The 19924-nt window shown below is 41.1% G+C and overlaps 1 protein-coding gene across 6 annotated transcripts in view; it reads right to left on the bottom strand.

Annotated features, from left to right (window-relative positions):
* The window catches only part of DUSP16 (dual specificity phosphatase 16), a 114323-nt gene that overhangs the window by 41556 nt on the left and 52843 nt on the right, over positions 1 to 19924 (bottom strand). For all 6 annotated transcript variants that reach the window (XM_043533352.1, XM_007056932.4, XM_027819292.3 and 3 more), the window contains 2 exons: positions 2242 to 2835; positions 871 to 1009 (listed from right to left, as the gene is read on the bottom strand). In XM_043533352.1, coding sequence (XP_043389287.1) covers positions 871 to 1009; positions 2242 to 2472 — 370 coding nt within the window. In that variant the 5' untranslated portion in view covers positions 2473 to 2835. The remainder of the gene's footprint in view (positions 1 to 870; positions 1010 to 2241; positions 2836 to 19924) is intronic.

Below are 19924 nucleotides of genomic sequence, written 5' to 3'. Positions count from 1 at the left end.
ACTGTGAGTCTCCTCCTTTCATTGAGCTCCTTTCAATGTGTTATGTGGGCCTCATCCAATGTTACCTGTATGGCCCTGAGGATGTCACATGGGCTGCAGCTCTGTGCTGATTGGGCTGCAAGCGGCCTGCGGGCCGCAGGTTGAGAACCACTGCTATATACAGTTCTCTCTTCTTCCCACCACTGGCTTCACTTTATCCCCCTTCACTTGGTATCATGTGTGTGTCTACTGCATCTTCTTCTGAACAGGAGAACCTGCTGCCCCTCCATTTCAACCCTCCCCCCCAAAAAACACCCCAAACAAAAACTAACCCTGTATTATAGCTTTCTGTTTCTCCGATTCAGACTTGGGGAGAATTGAGAGCAGGGGAAAGGGGAGAGAAAAAAATATAAAAACCACACAAGACTGAGAATATGGTGTTTGTTTCCCCAGTGTGGACATTTTAGTTCTATGCTCCGGTTCAGCAATAGAGGGACATTCCTCCCCCCCAAAGTGTATACAAGGCTTTAAGAGCCAGGAACTGCACTCCTAAAGCTGCTTCCGGGTCAAATATAATCAGCATTTCTAGGTAAAAAGCCTAGGACCCAATTCTCGTTTTACAGAGCCAGAATAGTGTAAAGAGCCCTAGTGTAAATAGAAGTCAGGACCTTAAGCTTTATAGAGATGCTCGCATGTGCAGCATATACATCTGCACATAGTACTGTAACTATTTTTTAAAACCCTACAGTTACATGTATAAACTTAAGTGACCTGACTACAGCAGGTTTAGTACAACGCTTTTCTTAATACAGGCAAAAAAGCGAAAGTGTGCACTCTTTACGTATAAAGAATTACACCCTCCCTCGCTCAAGTGATTTTCTTGCATCCTACCTGAAAGCAGGTGTACAGAGTTGAAATTGTTCTCCAACTTGCCCAGTAGTACAGTAAGAAAGCAGTCAGATGAGAGAGAGGCAACATCCTTGGAACTTTGATCATATACCACCACCTCCTGCTTGCAATCAATCTCAATCTGAAAAGCAAATAATTGCAAATAAGGGAAAGGATAGGAAAGTTTACCAAACAGAATTAAGAGACCCTACATCTTTACTGTACAGTGGTTCCAGTATCTGGATTTTACATACAGATTTAAATAAAACTGACACTTTTACACCTCTTAGTAAACCTGACTGTACTGTATTGCTTCGGGGTTTAGTAAACGGATTATCTGATCAGGGCTGAAGCTTGTTGCATGAGGTTCATCCACTGGGCAAATTTGAGCCACTTTAAAAAAAGTTTACCTGAAATTAAGGTGTTTTGCATTCAAATATAAAGCAACAAACCTTTAGTTTCTTCTCCCAAACTATTTACCTATCCAAAGACCTTGAACTGCTACAAGTACATTTTACTACATCTATAAAACTTGATTGACTTTTTTGAAAATTAGACTTTCCAGATTACAGCATGTATAACATGTCAACCTGTGGCAAAAAGTTTATGCAGACATTCACTCTCTCTCTTCTCCCCCTCTCCACAATCTTTTCTTTCCAACCCAAAATATTTTGGAAACACTGGAAGACCTCTTAAATAAAATCCACAAATAGATTCACTTAAAATTACACTTAAAATTCTCTCTCATTGGCCTAACTATGAAAGGCTTATCTTTTAAATCCAAACAAAAGATATTTTAGAGTTAGCCAGAATGGGTGGGGTTTTTTGAATTTACACATTTCCTTCCACAACGTACAGTGAAACCCTTTAATAAGCAATCCTTGCTGCCTGAAAAAAGACCATCCCAAACAATCCTTGAAAGTATTAAATATAGTTCTGTTCCACATGTATAAGAAAACAACTTCCAACAACTGGATTTTTGTGGTGGTCTCTCAAGGGGCGCCTTATCATGGGATTCACTGTATTTTATACACCAAGATGTCTGAAGTTTAATTTGCAAAAACATACACTTGAAATACGAATTAGCTACATACAGGGACCATACTACATGAAAAACCCTTAAGAGGGTTATAGAAAAGTAAACTGATGGGGAGATTTTCAGCAGTCTTAAATTCTTAAACATTACTATATCGCCTATAAGCATAATTTCACCAGTAGTTTATTTACTGTAGCTCCTGAGAACTAGATAATAAAGTTGTGGAAGACTGCAGTTCATCATTACTCATTTCACTACAAGGTAGGTTAATTTTATTTTGAAGTTTTACTTCCACACCCCCTTTAAAAAAAAAGGGGGGGGGGGGAAACCATCCTTACCTTGTATTTTGCTGAATGCTGAATGAGTTCCGTAATCAACACTTTGTCCTGCTGCAGCCTCCGCTTCATAAGCTTGGAGCAGTTGATATTGATAGCATCCAAGATGTGGGATGTATTGTATTCCACAAAGGGACGGCTATCAATCAGTAGCAATTTTTCTGTGCCACTTTCCAGTAAAGCCACCAACCTCTCAGCAACCACGAGTTGAGTCCTGATCATCTCATCAGCCATGACAACAATAAGGCCTCTTTTACCACCTCCCTTTCTAATTTGCAGAGATGATGTAATGGCTATGTACTCAAAGGCTTAGCCACTCCATTGTACTGAAAGTGTATGAGGTCATGCTGGTAGTGACTGGCAAAAGAAAAGTTAAACCCATTTTCAGAAAGAGCCCTCCAAGTGAATGTCTCCTTCTGCTTCCAGTTGATGCGCTGTTACAAAGGGCTCGTTCCACAAAGCAGCCCCTCACATCTGATTCATCAGGAGACTACTATGGAGTAGCCATTTCACAATTCAAACAAAAGATGCTTTTGGGCTGCCACTGCATTACATCATTCTTTACCTATGCTCCCAGCTTTGCACCGGACTGAGGGCCTGGAAGAGGAAGAAAAAGAAAAAGGAAAAAAAAAGAAAAGAAAAGTGCTTGCAGTATTCAGTATTTGACGTTATCACAATCTAGCCCATGCTCTGCAGACATTACATTTTTAATATACACTTAAAACTTCACATTTTCTTTGCTGTACACTCCAAAGAGCTAGGGGTAATATCTGGAAGAGTGGGCTCTGACTCTCTTCTGACTCTACTCCAACTATCCTGGCTGTACAATTGCCCTGTTGGGGCAAATAGAGTCAGTCAGTCTTAACTGAAGAATTTTGTTGCCACTGGAACAATCGCTTCACAAGACTGTGCGTTAGAATAGAATTATGCGACACTGCTCTAAGCACTGGTGTTCCTTCTAGGTGCATTGCAGCAGATTTAGTGAGAAGATCTACAATTTATTAGGGAAATGTAAAAGCTTGATGCTTTGAAAAGGATTTTTTGTGTGAGCTTGTGCACGGTCTTTCTTCAAAGTTTCATCTTAAGGTGAGGGCAAAAATTTGAGTGGAAATTGTCAGGAGCTAAAATGGCATATCAACTCCCCTGGTTGGAGAAGGTGGGTGAAGAGAACACACAAGAGCAACATGCTGCCTTCAGGACCCAAACTTTTTGGTTTATCATTCAACGTACAGTATCAACGACATAAGTCTTGTCTACACTAGAGAAATTCACCATGTTTGTTCAGTCTAATTGGAGCACTTGTGAGAGGTGTGTTACAAACAGTTTACATGCCTGCTAAATATCATTCGGAGGTGACTTCAGCAGAGCTAAATACTGACTTAACCTGAACCAATCCAGTTTAAACAGTTTTAGTGCCAGAGTGGTGTACAAACTAGATGAAATGGTTCATCTTGTCCTCCCAATACAGTCGATCAGCTGCTTTTTGAAGTCTCCCAGAGGGCACTGCTTCTGGAACCTGTGGGATATGTACTCAGAGGCCACAGCAATGGACACAGTTTAGGGTTAACAGACAAGGGCAAACCTGCCAGAAATTCAGCATGGCTAGCAGGACCACAAAGGGTATGTCTCTACTGCAATTTAAAAACCCACAGCTGGTCCATGCCAGCTGACACAAGCTTGCAAGGCTTGAGCTAAGGGGCTGTTTAAGTGCAGTGTAGGTGTTTGGGTCCCAGAGCTCAGGCTGCAGCCTGAGCCTCAATGTCTATACTGCAATTAAACAGCCCCTTAGCCCGAGCCAGCTGGCATGGGCCCTCCGCAGGTATCTAATTGCAGTGTAGACATACCCAAAATGAACAATTTGTGCTTAAATCTGTGCAATATATCCTTCTCAGCTACAAGTGGTTGCATTCTCTAGTTTACAAGTGGTTCTGCAGTGTAGTAATGCTGTTTTCTGTTGTTTAGGGAAATGTCATATATAAAACTGAAGTACCTCTCTGATACAAAGCAAAGTACAAATCTAGCAGCTCTTTGTCATGTCAGCTAGCTATAGCCTAGGCTCGTAGCATCTGACCGGCAACCCAGGCAATCTTAATTTGCTAGTGGTTGTACCAGACTGATGATAGGCAACCAGGGCAATCCAACCATTAGGATTGTTAGAGAAAAGGGGCAGAGGGACGAGGTTTAAAAAAAATTATTAAAATCCCCATAACGCTCAGTCTCTTTTGGGGGATACAAATTAAGCATTGGAACATTTCTGTAAACTTCAAAGCACTAATTTTTGCAAAAAAATATTTCTGAAATTTAATATACAATGCACATGCAAAGATAAGAGGCTTTGAACACAACCCCATCTGCAATACTGAGTTGTTGGATTTTTTTAAAAAAGAAAAATCTTACCTCAGATTTCTTTTAAGTGTTCATCTAAATCTAGCCAGAATACGTCCAGGGTAGAACACATTTTACAGCCCTAATCCTGAACTACAAACAGTGCAGAGGTAGGGATGGGCCTGCAGACTTCCCAGGGCAGAATCAGGGTCTAAAGTAGCACATGCACCTTGGTCTGCAAGCATAATGAACAGGGGTTCCAATTGTGTAAGGTGGTGAGTGCTTTTAAATCCCACTGATTACAAGTGGGGTTAAAGGAGCTCAGCACCCTCCAGGAAGCACTTAACACCTTGCGGAGTCAAGTCTGAAGAAAACAACATCTTTATTGTGATAAGCTCATGAATTCAAATTAATTCAGAAATGGCTGTATACATGGTTTCTGTTATAGTAACAGGTCATTTGTGTTTAGCAGTGGGAAATCCCACAGCAGTAGGTGTTCCATTAATTAGACAAAGATTATTCAAAACACATACCCCCCCCCCCGCCCATATCTAATCTCAATTCAGAAAAGCGAACAAGGTTCACTCTGACAGCAAGAGTTAGTCTTAAAACACACACACACACAAACCAACCAACCAACCCTAGGATAAATAACTTGTTTCATGTTTTAAAGAGAACAGTGTTGCATTTACCAGCACAAGAAACATGCCAGACTTGTACATAAGCAGTCACTGGGTTGATAAAATGTTGTTTATCTAATTGCCAAGACCCCACTGCTTCATGGCAAGTTGCCACCATTTCTATTCAGACCTAGTGAAATACATATTTCTCTAGAGGCCAAAATAAAGTAGTGGGAAAAATTACTATAGCAGACCTTTAGGAACTAGCAAAATCCTATCTATGCAATCTGACCAGCAGATGCTTTTCCTACATAGAATGTTCACTGAAGTCCACACTTATTTTAAAAGTAGGCTGAAGGGGATAAAGCTAAACTAGTTAAAAGGCTTTAAACTATCTTGTTACAAAAGAACATAAAGCATGGCTAGAGCTTGTTAGCCTAGCGAGTTATGCCTAATTTCTAAAACCAGCAAGAAAAAAATATGTTTAGATTTGTATTAATATATTGTACCCTGAATTTTGGATTCACTTCTCTGTACCCAGACATACTAGAGCCTGATCCAAAGCTTGATGAAATTAATGGGTGCCTTTCCACTAGCTACAATGGGATTTGGATCACGCCGTTACTGAGCTAGATGTTCTGCTTGGATGGGTAAAGGGCTGAGTTTAAGTCTGAATAACAAAGAAGAAATACAGTAGGTAAGAAGTTTCATGAACTTTCAACATTCTTAATTTTACTGATTTACAAATGTTTAAAAACATTCCTTCAGAAAAGGATTATTAAGTAAATTAAGAGGCTATGAAAAAAAGCAATATTCCCAGGCAATTTATTCCCTCTTGCTGACTCAGTCAGCCCCTTCTCACACAGTACGAGTTTCTCCTAAAGCCAGAAATTCTTCTTAAAGACTCTAAAAATCTGATTGTAAGGACTCCCCCCACCCCCCTTTTTTAAGAGGTATGGCTCTCTTTGAGTCCTTTTAGTAAATTTTCTAATACAGTTTTGTAATCTGCAAACTTCTGGCTGTGTTTACATAGTGGTAATCTGAATGTTACAGGCACTTTGACTTTAGTTTTGTCTCACATGTACGGCTGCCAGTTTCATGTACTAAACTGCATCATGGAGTGACTGTCAATTCATTGTGCTCCATTGCAACATAAAGTGACAACGTCATGAGGCTGCACTTAATTAACTTTCAAAAGCAGGCCATTATATTGCTGATCTTTGGACCAGGAAACATCTTAGAAAACCCAAGTTACAGGATGATCACAGGTATTGCTCATGTGGTAGAACTGTGTAAGGAAGAACAACGAGGAGTCCTTGTGGCACCTTAGAGACTTATGCCCAAACAAATTTGTTAGTCTCTAAGGCGCCACAAGGACTCCTCATTGTTTTTGCTAATACAGACTAACACTCTGAAACCTGTGTAAGGAAGCCGTTTCAAAATGTTGTTTTTTTTAAAAAGTGGATTTTCTCCTGTTGCTGTTTGCAAAAAGATGAAAAAAAAATATATGAGGTTTAGTTTTGGTCATGGATCCAAACAAAATAATACACGGGCAGAGGTCAGACATCTATAGGTTTTAGGGTAAATTCCACTTTTTGCAACCTGTTTTACAAGTTCTCTCCTAGACACGTGATCAACAGCATTCTAAAGAGATTATCTGGGGACTGAACAAGACATTCCAATACTCAAGGAAAAAACCTTTGCTGTTTAAGCAAAACTGCATCGGAATCAAGTTTCAAATTATGGGCCATATACCAACTAGAGGTCTCCCCACACTGACCGCAGAAAAATGGGAATGAAAATTGTTCTGGAAAGGAGTCTATTATCCATACAGTTGGAGGTATATTTCAATTCAAGACCAACAGAAACAACAGTAAACGGCTAGATCGGATTGTTATCCACCAGTAGGGAGAAGCTGTATGTATGTGGGGGAGGAGTGGATGATTTCCAGTGAGGAGTGGAGCATAAGGGATCCTGCTCAAAGGGAAGTCCTGTGGGGAATCTCCCATCAATTTCAATCCATGGTGCAAGATACAACATATTAACTCTATTGGCCAGCTGCATAAAAAAGCAGAAAGTCCGTGTGTCACGTATGAAATTCATGCTAACAAGTTATGGTTCTCCATTTCCTCCCATTGCCTAGACCACGCAGAGGGGAGGTCTACACTGCAGCTGGAAAGTGAGCCTCCCAGCTCGGGTAGACAGACTTGCACTAGCTCCAATGGGAGCTAGGGCACTAAAAACACCGGCAGCATGGGCATTGTAGCTCAGGCGGCAGGTTGCGGTCTCAAGCCCATCCAGCTCACCGGTCTGACTAGCCCAAGTCTCTGCTGGAGCCAAAACATCCATGCTGTAGTGTAGATGAACCCATAGACTTTTAGGAGTCTGCTGTTGCCTGTGACCTAAAGGACTAGGTCCATTAGAACAAGTAGTAGAGGCTCATGCTTTTAGACCTACAGGGCCTGGGTTCAATAACTGCAGATGACCCAAGCAGCACCATTGTTACTCAGACTCACCTCTTAAGAACATAAAAACGGCCATACTGGGACAGACTAATGGTCCAAGTATCCTCTCTCTGCCAGTGGCCAGTGCCAGATGCCTCAGAGAGAATGAATACAACAGGCCAACTTAAGCTTTAAGGTCAGCACAGAGCATGGAAAGATGCAGGTTTTGCCCTACCCTACTAGGGCATTCTAAATTGGTCTAATAGTAAAGAGCAGTAGGGAAGACAAGGAGAGAGAGGACCTCAAGTAAAAATTTTCAAAAGCATCTCAGGCCCACAGAACCCAAGTACTATTTTCAAGAGTGACTTGGGCACTTGTGGTTGAGCACAGAGATAAAACTTTCACATGCTCCTGCTTGCCCTTCCTCCAGTGTATCTGCAATTCATGTCTGGAACCATCTAGAGCCAGAATACAAGTGTGTTACAGTGGAGTCACATCTTATGCGGGGGTTAGGTTCTAAAGTCAGTGTGTAAGGCGAAAATCATGTATAGTTAAAATTACCCTTCAAAATCCCTTAAATCGCCCATACAGTATACTGTACATGTTTTTGTGTATACAACCCTGTACAGTAATATGTATACAATAATGTACATTACATAATAAAGAGTACATATGCAAAATACAATTTTACAGTACTGTATTTTTAATTACAGGGGGTGATTACAGGGGGTTGTCAGGGCTTGATGTCGATCCAGGAGACGGAGGTGACAGAGAGCTTGGGTGACGGAGAGCGAGTCATAGACGAAGTGGTTGGCTCTGGTTCAGCTCGAGAAGTTGATTTTGTAGGCTCATCTGCTGCTGGTTGTTTTTCTTTGAAAAATATGGTGATTGGCAACTGTCGCTGTTGTCTCTTGAGCTGCTCAAACATTTCTTGATACGGTCTCAAATTGTCCTCAATACCACGTGTGATTTTGGTGCGTCGTTCCATAGAGGGATCATATTCAGAAATTAAATCATTCCAGTGTTTCGCTGCTTGGAACACTTCAGCAAATTTATGAAGATTCCAACTTGCTGACTCTTCCTGTTCGTCGTCGTCATCTTCGTCTTCTGTAGACGATTTTATCCGTTCCTCTAACTCTTCGTTAGTCAATGTTTCTCTATGGCTCTCAATTAATTCTTCAATTTCTTCCTCAAGAATGTCGACGAAGCCATCACCACCCACTTGCCTGGCCACCTGACCAATGCGTTTCACTTCTTTGTCAATGGTCGGGAAGCCCTTAAAATCATTCACACATTCTTTCCATAGGTTTCACCAACATGCATTGACTGTTTCAGGCTTGACTGCATACACGGCCTGTTTAATATAAGTGATGCAATCGGCAGTGTTGAAGGACTTCCAACACTCCATCACATTAAGACTGGGATCAGCATCCATAGCACTACATATCCGTGAGAACATAAGCCTTGTGCATGTGGCCTTGAAACAGGGAATCACACCTTGGTCGAGATTTGGAGGATGGAGGTGGTATTAGGGGGGAGAAAGACGACTTCAACGTCAATGCACAAACCGGAGTGCCGCAGTGTGGCCAGGAGCATTGTCTACGATCAGCAACACTTTAAAGTCAAGTCCTTTTTCTTCGAGGTACCGCTTGACCTCCAGAATGAAACACTTGTGGAACCAATCCAGAAATAATGCTGCCGTCACCCAAGCCTTTTTTATTTGATTGCCAGAACACAGGCTGGAGATTTTTGTTCTTTTAGGGCACAGGCAGTTGCAGCCCTGTGGAGCAAGCCCAGCTTTACCAAATGTCCTGCTGCATTGCCACAAAACAACACACAGTCACACGGTCTTTAGCTGCTTTGAAGCCAGGGGCTTGTCTTTCTGATTTCGAAGTGTAAGTGCAGTTGGGCATTTTTTTCCAGAAGAGCCCAGTCTCGTCAGCATTAAAAACTTGTTCCGGAAGCTAGCCCTTTTCTTCTAGGATTTTCTTTAATTGTTTGGGGTAGGCATTTGCTGCCTCTTCATTGACAGATGCAGCTTCACCAGGAGTCTGCACATTTTTGAGGTTGAAGAGGTTCCTAAAACTGTTAGCCAATCTTGGCTGGCTTTGAATTCCTTCTCATCAGAAGGCTGTCCCTCTTCGGCAGGAGGTTTGAACAGCGCGTAGAGGCCAAGAGCCTTTTCTCGCAATGTGTTGCCATCGATAGGCACACGTTTACGGTTCATGTCTTCCAGCCATAAGTTTAATGACTTTTCAGTCTTCACTGAAGTCTTATCACACACCTGGCTCTTCATCATAGCAGTTATTGGAGCACTTGATGACACGGCTTGATGAATTTCTCTCTCTCCCTCTCTCTCTCGAATCTTGATGGCACGGATGCTAGATTCGTTGCGGCCATATTTACGCGCCACGTTGCAGACCGACATACTGTCTCTCAATAAGTCCAACACAGCCAGTTTTTCCTCCCGCGTTGGAACAGATCGCTGTTTCTTCAGTTGAGCACCAGATGAAGTAGTTGGCTTGCATTTAGGGGCCATGTTGTATGAAAAATACAAATCTTTAACCACTAGAATCACACTCAGCACGGTAAGATGCTCATACTATGAGAGGCACGTGGGAACTGAGATCGACTGAGGGAACAGCCGATTCACGTCTCCCATCTCACGCTCACTCCGGGGCATACGCTCATTGAGTGGAATGGTGGGCAGAATCACCCGCGCTATTTACAGGTATCTTGTTATTTTTCTTTTTTTTTTTTTTTATCAAGCACGTATAAGTTGAATTTGTGTAAGTTAAATGCGCGTATGATGCGACTCACCTGTATTGTCTCTGTCTTAGTAAAGTGGTATGGCTTGCATGAACAGAGGGTGCCTATAAGTGAAAATTTGACCCTGTGCATTTTTTTTTTAAATTAATACTTCCCCCTTTTGGCAGATTTTGCAGTGAAACCCAGGATGTTTGCTCAACTCTAATGCAGATAGCATGCATTTTTGATTACCTGATAAACAGAATGCTTGTTTATGATAAAGGAAAGTGCAATTCATTGCGGAAATGCACTGCAGACAGTTTTCTGTCAATGCATCATTGCTCAGCAAATTGGTCTTCATGCTATTTGATCAGTAATTGCTAGTAGTTGTGATTAGTAGTTTTAAATGACTTTTGGACAAATTTTGTTCTGCCCAGCTCAGACCGGGATGGAGCAAAAGCACCTTCTTTGCATGAATAACCTGCAGAATGTATCTGAAATTTATATTTTAAAATTATAATTTGCATGCCCGACTCTACTGCCAATAAATTCCCATATTCCACAGCATTACATCAGTGATTAATTAAGTTCTTGTCCAAATTTTTGAATTGTATAGAAAGCAGAATAGAAACATCTAAAAAAAGACCTCTTACAATTTCTTTTTTATTTTGGGTATTTATTGGAAATGTAGTTAGTCTCACATGCTGCAGTCTGAAGCCCCAAACAATATCATTTTTCAGAAAGCATGCCATTACCAGTTACAAAGTAACTGTTGTAGTTACAAACCTTAGACCTGGTGCTAGATTTTTAAAAAGTATTGTTCGGGCCTAACAATGCAGATATGCACCCGACAGGATTTACAAAGTGCCTAATTCCTGTGTAGAGGTGATTTTTTGGGTTAGCTGGCAATTTCAGAAATTGGAACACAAACTGGTGTGGGTCAAACTGAAGCTTTTTGGAATTCTCATTTACTCTGGGGTGGGGATTGCTCGATCTCTCCTGTTGAAGCTGTTCTGCTTTGTATAGAATACATGGAGTACTGGACACCAGGTTCCAGTCTCTGCTCCAATTAATATTTAAGTATTTTTTAAAGCATAGAACAGTTTCAACTGGAGAGACTGAGAGGGACTCGCCTCAGAATAGCTGGAGCAGGGACTTGAACCCAGTTCTCCCCCATCCAGGTGAATGCCCTAACCACAGGGTTGTTTGGTAAAAGGGGGTACCTCACCTCCACCACGACCATCGCCTACATTTTGTGAATGGTGCACAAATCCCCTTGTGAATCTAGCCTGAAAAATCAAAGCTTTGAGAGTGGTTCGTTTTGACATTGACAGTTCTGAATGTTTTCTTTTTTCATTTTGACCAAAACGATTGTCGCAACTAACACGAATTTGTGAACTGTTTCATTTTACCTGGATCAGCTGAAAAGTTTCACTCAGATTCACACTCGGGTCACCTTGCGGTCTATAGTCTGCAAAGTCTTGCCCTTTATTTTCAAAATACCTCTCATCTGATTTCTGCATTGAAGTGCTTTTCACGACCAGCAGATTCAGATAGCTGAGCTAAGCAAGATGGGTGGAGTTTACTTTTAAGCAATGGTGGGATATTGCGCACTATACAAATGTCATTTAAAACAGTTTCACAAGTGACATAGCATGCTTCTCAACAACTGGCTGTTACTGTCCTATTTATCTCTCAATCCATGTGTAATGCTATTGAGAGGCCTCCTAATGCACGAATACCAACTCAGAGTGGCCATAATTGATTATCATTCACTTGCTCTTATTGAGAAGTCAAGCTGTTTATTTCATTCCAAAGATCAATTAGGCTTATTTACAATGTTTATTATAGCAGCCAAACCTGATTGCTATAATATGAAGTCATGGGAAACGCTGAAGAATGTTGCTGATATAGTGCTTCGCTCAATAAGCCGCAGCTCACACACCCAGTTTATTTCTTGGCCTCCCTCCCCACATCCACCCAAGCAATAAGTTGTTTCCAGATGGAAACATTTCTCATTGTTGGGTGAGAGCATGTGTCATTTGCACTGACAGCTTATCTAATCTGCTTCAACGCCAAATGTCAGAGTACAAATGTTTAGCTTCCCATCTTCAGGGAACTGCAGACAACCAGCAAAGACTTACAACTGATGTTCACTAGCCCAACATGATCTTTAACATAAGAACATTCAAAATTTAGTTCATTCTAGACACCAGAGGTACCTGGAGCTAATTCACTTTCACCTGGCAATGTTACAATTTATGAAAAAGTTTAAAGGAATGTAAGAAGTCAAGAGGTGGTATGAACATCATCAATTCACTTATCAGGATGTTGCAATTGCCAATGATTACCCAAATCTAAGCCAATTTCTACATTGGCCAGGTGGGATACCCCCCCACCCTACACACCATTGAGAAGAAAGTACCTAAAACATAAAACAAAGTCAAAAGCAAAACACACATGACGATTCCAACTTCCAATAATTTGCAGTACTCCCTCCCCACAACTCTCTGTATTAAAAAACACTTGTAGATATAGAAATGTGATTTTTCCCCCCATTAAAATGGAAGAGATTGTGGGGGGATTCAACTGCTATTCTCTAGAGACAAACATCCTAGCCTTTGACTACAATGAAAAGCTGGACATTAAAGCAAATGTAATGCTTTATGAACAGTGGGCTGACCCACCTTCCTGCTGGAAAGTTCTTAAATTCAGACCGGTACAACTGCATCCCATATAAACATTTACAAGGGCCCACAGAGGTGCATGTTTAATGTCTATTAATAAAGTTAACTGACAGTCTTTTGGCTACAGATGAATATGAAATGGTAACTAACTGCTCCCAATTCCATCGCGTTGCAACTTAGTCCAATAGCGGAAACTACCTAGAACCAATATTTTAGCTTATTCAGAGTTTAAAGCATATGTACTAATTTCTGTATAAACTCTACAAGTACCTGTGATTATTGAAAGATGATTAAGTGGAAGTAAGGATCATAATGAAGTAAAAATAAAGACACTAATGCTCATTCCACACTCAATAGATCCTGGGAGGCTAAAGAAAACAAAAATCACTATCTACAGTTGGCAACTCTACTTAATTGTCATAACAAACCATTGCCAAGTATTGCCTTATTATGAAATCCAGAAGTGGTTCTCAACCATGTAGCATATACAATCTAACAAAACCATAAGGAGTAATCACAAAAGAGGGCAGAGCTCATTCTGAAAGATGCTGCAGATTCTCTCAAATTAATGCCATCTTGCATTGGAAGGACCTGCAGGAATGGCCTCTCTACTTTGTGATAACAGGCATTAAAATCTTTGAAAAATATGGCATGTTTGCACATGATACAGTAAAAACAATACCCACAACCTCTAACTTGTTTTGTTAGCAGGTAGTTTGTCCCCGGGAGCACTGGGTAGGTAAGTTTTATAAAAGTATGTTAGCCACCAAGGGCTAAATTTATGCCAGCAGAGGTTCCCTGGTGGCAGAAACTCCTCCAGAATTCCAGGCTAAGGATGCAACACTTGCATGCACATACACGTGTGTAACAGAGAAAGCGGAAAGGGGGGAAGAAGGGCAGTACACATCAAGAGCAGCAGCACAAGATAATCTATTCAGTGTTGTGCCAATTTAACATGTCCTCACACCTGCTCGCTCCAGCAGAGCTCCTTTGAAGCCCACACAGGAATTAAACCTGCAAATCTCTTCCCTTTGCTCCCCCCTCTTCCCACCATGTGGGATCCCAATAGAAGGCAGTGGGGCAGGGACAGAGGCAAGAGAAGTGAAAGCTCTTTGTGCAGTCTTGGTTCAGCATTTGGCTAGAAACAGCCTATTAACAATTGGTGCTAGTGCTTCACACACCTTTGGTTTTGCTTAGAGAAAACTTTATTAGAGTCGGTATTGGAATAGTCCCAGGACACCTTTTGCCATGGTGCGTGGTTGCCAAAGTCTTGACTTAATCCCTCTTATGCAAATTCCCTCACAATGCCTCAGATAACCATCACAATAGTGTAGTTAGTAACCCTCGGCACATACACAGTGTCTTTCATCCATGGGCCTCAAAGTCCTCAGAAACAATTATTAAACCTAACCAGCACCATGCGGAGCTAGAGTAGCATTCTCCCCATTTTACACACGGGGCAATGAGGCACAGAGACGCTAAGTATTCTGGCCAGGCATATACAATGGAACAGAGAACTCCTGAATTCCAGCGTACCACTCTACAACTAGACAACATGCACTCTGCAGAACACCAGATAAAAAACAAACAGACACACTTAGCAGTTTCAAAGCACTTTACCTCTTTCCAGTAAAACATGTTTAAAATAGGAATTGCTCATGACTGGAGACTGCTTGGGCCCCGGCAACGTTCATAACCACACTTAAGTGCGTTTGGAAATTCCCTGGCAGTGTTGTTGCAGGAACAGACATTTCCTGTAATTTTCGGAAGCATTTTATTCTCCTCTTGAGCCTGGTGTGAGGGGGAGGGAGGGGAAGATGCTATATTATAATTAAGCAAAATGTGAGAGAGACCCCTGAGTTTAAAATGCAAACTTCAGTTAGTCACACTTAATAGTTTTTGTTCATTGGGACAAAGAGGGATTTTTCTGCTGATACCAGAAAAGTTAATATACAGTAAATAAAGGTGACTTGTAAAACATAAGTTTATTATTTTGCTTATTTATAGTACATAAGAAAACCCTTCAAGCCTTTTAAAATTATTATTAATACAGTAGAACGTCAGAGTTACAAACACCAGAGTTATGAACTGACCAGTCAATCACACATCACATTTGGAACCGGAAATGCACAATCAAGCAGCAAGACAGACAAAAAAAATAAAAAGAGGAAAGCAGAATTTTTCTTCTGCATTATAAAGTTTCAAAGGCTGTATTAAGTCAACGTTCAGCTGTAAACTTTTGAAAGAACAACTTCTGAAAGAGAGTTATGAACATTTCAGAGTTACGAACAACCTCCATTCCCGAAGTGTTCATAACTCTGAGGTTCTACTGTACTATGTTCTGCTTGTATCTTGCACCAAAAATTTGGATATTTTCAGCCCTGCTGCTACTCAAAGCTTTCCCAAGTTGGTCAGTTTTTACTGTGCTGCAATCTTGTAACAAAAAGAGACAGAATGCTCCTCTCCCTTTCGGCAGCCACTAGGGTTGAATGGTGTGGCTTCAAATGTGTCACTAACTAAAAGCTGACGTGAGACACCAAGCCTTCTAGCATGGTTCAGGGACAGCACCCTTGTAGGAATCCCAGCACCCTTTCTTCCCCTCGCAGCTAGAGGGGCACTGCCTCTTAACAATGAGCTCGGTCATCTTTTGTCTTGGTCCATGTAGGTTTAATCCTCTGCCTAGTAAGGGTCGGATATAAAGTTGGTCAGACTGTTTAGCTGGAGCAGAATGACCCAGCCTTAAGACTTATCTGCCTGATTCCACACAATCCTCCTCTCAAAAGACAATGCTTTCAAGACCTAAGTTACAAGATGTAGGGCGGATTTAAGGATTTACAGCTACCCTCAAATATCCAAATTGGGAGGTCGATGGTAGTTGCCTCTTTCCCGTTATAAACCCTACATAGAATACTTAAGAGAGTCTCATTTATGTGATCCCACAGGATGTGGAGACTGGCCACATACATTCCAAAAATGTAACACTGTGGTTTATCATCTCAAAATTTTAGCATATGATTCAAAGACCTAAAATGCACAAATACAGACTAGAGTTACCAACTACTCTGCAGCTCTGAGCTCTTTATATTTCAGTAACCCCTATGTCTTACCAGCATAGACCACACACTCATTTACAACATGGGGGCAATTACAATGCATTCAAGGTTTTTATATATAAGCAATACAATCAAATTGCATACAACTGCTCCACAAGAACCACCCTAATTGGGTAGACCAATGTAAACGGTGATTTTATATAACATCTTTACTAGGGAACAAGTTAAAAACAAAAGCCAGTGGATTGCGGAGGAATGCTAAATTAAAAACTTAAGTACAGTATTTCCAGTTTTATCCAGTACAACACCTCTTTCACTAGTCTGTCTTATCCAGCATGACCCCGGAGAATTTAGATAATGCCTGCCCCCTTTAAGATTAGGATCGCAGGTATAGTAAAAGGGTGTTGTGATTAGCTTTCTTTAAAAAACCTTGTAGGCAAGTATAATGATGGATGGATGTTTTGGGAGAGTGAATCAGAGGCAAGCCCCAGCAATGATCCAGCAAAAGAAAGTATCTTTTTCTGTGGCCACTTCAGGGAGCAAGTGGAAGGATGGTGCTGAACTCTTCACCAAGTAGCCTAGAGCGCATAATGGTGGTTTTATTGTGGGAGAAAAATAGAAAAACTTTTGGGGGGAGGGGTGACTTTTCAGGAATAGTTCTAAACAAAGTATCACCTTCACAAGAGAAGCATGCCTCATTTAAAAACTGAAAAATGCATTAAACACTGTCACTGTGGTAAACGGTGGGTTAATTTCTATGATCTTTCACCCATTTGAGGAAGTGAACTAATTCTCAGAGGGCAACAAGCATTCAACTCATTCACACCAGGGCATGAGAAAAGCTACAGGGATTTTTTTTTTTTTTTTTTAAATAGTAGGTCAGCTTTAATAGCTTGCTTCTTCCTCCTTGCGTTTGGAAACACAGTATTGCACGTGTCTAGTCAGCTCTCAGGAACGGCACCCAAAAATATATGTAAAAAAGAAAAAGCAATCTTATTACCACAAGTAACGTTTCAGATAGCTATTAAATGTAAGTTACATCTTATTATCAAACAAAGTTCAAGACACTCCACAAGTCTACCCCAAAATGAAGATTGTTCTAATTTTTTTTAAAATGAGGCGAAGGCTACATCTACACTAGAGAGCTTACAGCAGCACAGCTGTACCATTACATGATCTCTCGCGTACCGACTCTATGCCAACGGGAAAGAGTTCTCCCCCAGCATAATTAAACCACCCCCAATGAGCGGCAGTAGCTATGATGGCGGGAGAGCGTCTCCCGCTGACAGAGCGCTGCGCACACCAGCACTTCTGTCAGTGTAACTTATGTCGGTTGGAGGTGTGTTTTTTTCACACCCCTGACTGACAAAAATGTTACCAACAAAAGTGCTAGTGTAGGCAAAGCCGAAGTGTCAGGGAGAGTCCAGGGGAAGTCCTCTGTTAACAGAGCAGACAGAGCAGTGCTACTGCAAGATGTCCCTACCAGTATGTGCCATTCTGATCTGAAGGGATATTTTCGGGTCCAGCAATTGCACTTAAGCATGTGCTTAAGCCCATCCCTAACAAGCAAAGAAATGAAGCTGGACCCTGCTTAAAATGCTGCTCCTTTTGCCCTCCCCCGTTGGTGGCTTGGGGTGGGGGGAGGCGCAAAGGAGCGGCTGCCCCGGGGCCGGCAATTTAATAGGGCCCAGGCCACCACTGCCGCTACCGCGACAGCAGCTGGAGCCCTGGGCCCTTTGAATCGTTACTGGAGCCCCAGGTGGCACGGGCCAGGCAACGTGGATGGGATGGCTGCGGGACGCTGACCCCCAACCCCACCCCTTCTGCCCTGTCCCTTCCGGGAGCCGGAGCTGGTCCCCGTACCGGTAAGAGATCAATTTTACTTTCACCCCTGCAATGCAGAGAGAGTCTACAGGAGGGTCCTCAGATGCAAGATTAGGGGCCAAACTCCTACCATTGCTCCTTCCACCAACACTCACTCACTTCTGAGAGGATAATTCAGAAAAATCAGAACTGAAAACATTTTCCAGGCAAGGTTAGCCCCATGCACGTCATTTGTAGGGATACTTCTTGTTCCCCATCAGCCATTTACTTCCAATTTGTCATTTGAATGACATCAGTAATAGAAAAATCTGTGAGTAAAATGGACATACAGAGGGCTGTGACAGCACACAGCATGTACTTATTGTAATGTGCTTGGAGATGCTTGTATGAAAGGTGCTAGGACCTTACTTGGTATTGCATTTAGGGTTCAAGTTTAGCAGTAGTCTCAAAGCCACTATAGTATTTAACTTGCCAGAGCACATGGCACAGTGGGCAGGTCCATCAGGTAGTCAGAATGCTAAAACAGAATTTGTATTTAATTTTTAGGGGTTTACTGTTTCCAGCCATATGACTTCTGCTTTATGTTCCCCACCTGCAACTCTCTATGGCACCATATATATAGGCTTGCAAGGATTACATTTTTTTAATCAATAAATGTCAGTAAATGTTTATTTCACTGGGCATACACAGACAAAATATTTCCATTCTCTATCTATAAATTTCTGTTACCAAAGAAACTTAGAGTTTGATTTAATGGATATTCACTTTGTATATTGACATGTGATGTTAACCATTAAAACACAAATTGTCATAAAGCTTTAACTTTCTGAATCTTAACATCTACTGTCAGGAAACATTTGTCACGCTCTTTTACTGTCTGACCCTTCCCCCCCACCAATACTTTCCCCACAACTGTGAAAGTTATTTTTTATTAACTTTAAAACAAGCATTGCTATTATCCTTCAATTTAATCAAAAAAATACAAATTGAATTTCGCCAAGTCTATCTATCTCTCTATAGAGTAACAGATACATAGAACAACAGATACATATAGAAGAATGCCATAACCGTACAATTTTCCCCCCTCAAAATATCTGTTGGGCTCCCTTACTACGCTTTCAGTTTGGAAGCATTTAATATTTTCAAATGTAGTGTTTTCTAGAGCATCTGTTACCCACAGGGATTATATAATTTTGCAGCAGATAACACAATAATGTTGCCACAGAGCTTTGAAGATGCAGGGAACAACGTGGGCTATTATTCATTTACATGACATACTCGTTGTCCGAAGTGCGCCTATAAGTGTCTACACATCTATAAAATATATATACAAAAGAATTTAAAAACAAAAACATTGGATTTAATTACATTTACTCAGATTCCTCCAGCTACACAATGAATGATTTTACAGATCCCTTTAAATAGCAACTGTAGGTCAGCAGCTGTTATTTTGTTGAGCATTTGTTCTCAATGACAAATGAAGTAGTACTGGACTTCATACTCCTGATCCATTGACTCCTGCTCCTCGGTGCAATGCTAATACAAATAAATAATAGTTCTATGCTATAATTAGTAGTTCAATGTTTTACTTCTACAAGAACAAATAAAATAGTGAAAGAAAAAAAGTAAACATTAACTTCCATGGAAGCAAAGTAAGGCCAATGCAAAACACTTTTGAAAAGCTCACCCTAAATTGCCAGGCCCAGCAACTTAGCAGGCAATTAGCAAATGGGGGAAGATTGGTTGTTCACCACCACAGAGAGGCAAGTTTTTCACTCTCTCTAAAGCTACCTCACGTATACCTTTGTGTTTTATTAACTTGATCACACATGACCTGAACATCCTGGGAAGAGTGTGCTTTTTATAAGTTAAAAAACAAAAGCAAACAAAACCCAAAAGCAGTTTCATAAAGAAAAATCCCAGAATACCGGTGCCAACATTCATGTGTATTTATCAACATGTATATTTATGATGAAGGGAAACAA

This window comes from Chelonia mydas, chromosome 1 (assembly GCF_015237465.2).
Source record: "Chelonia mydas isolate rCheMyd1 chromosome 1, rCheMyd1.pri.v2, whole genome shotgun sequence".
In the NCBI taxonomy this organism is placed as follows: Eukaryota; Metazoa; Chordata; order Testudines; family Cheloniidae; genus Chelonia; species Chelonia mydas.
This window is presented reverse-complemented; position numbering and strand designations above follow the sequence as displayed.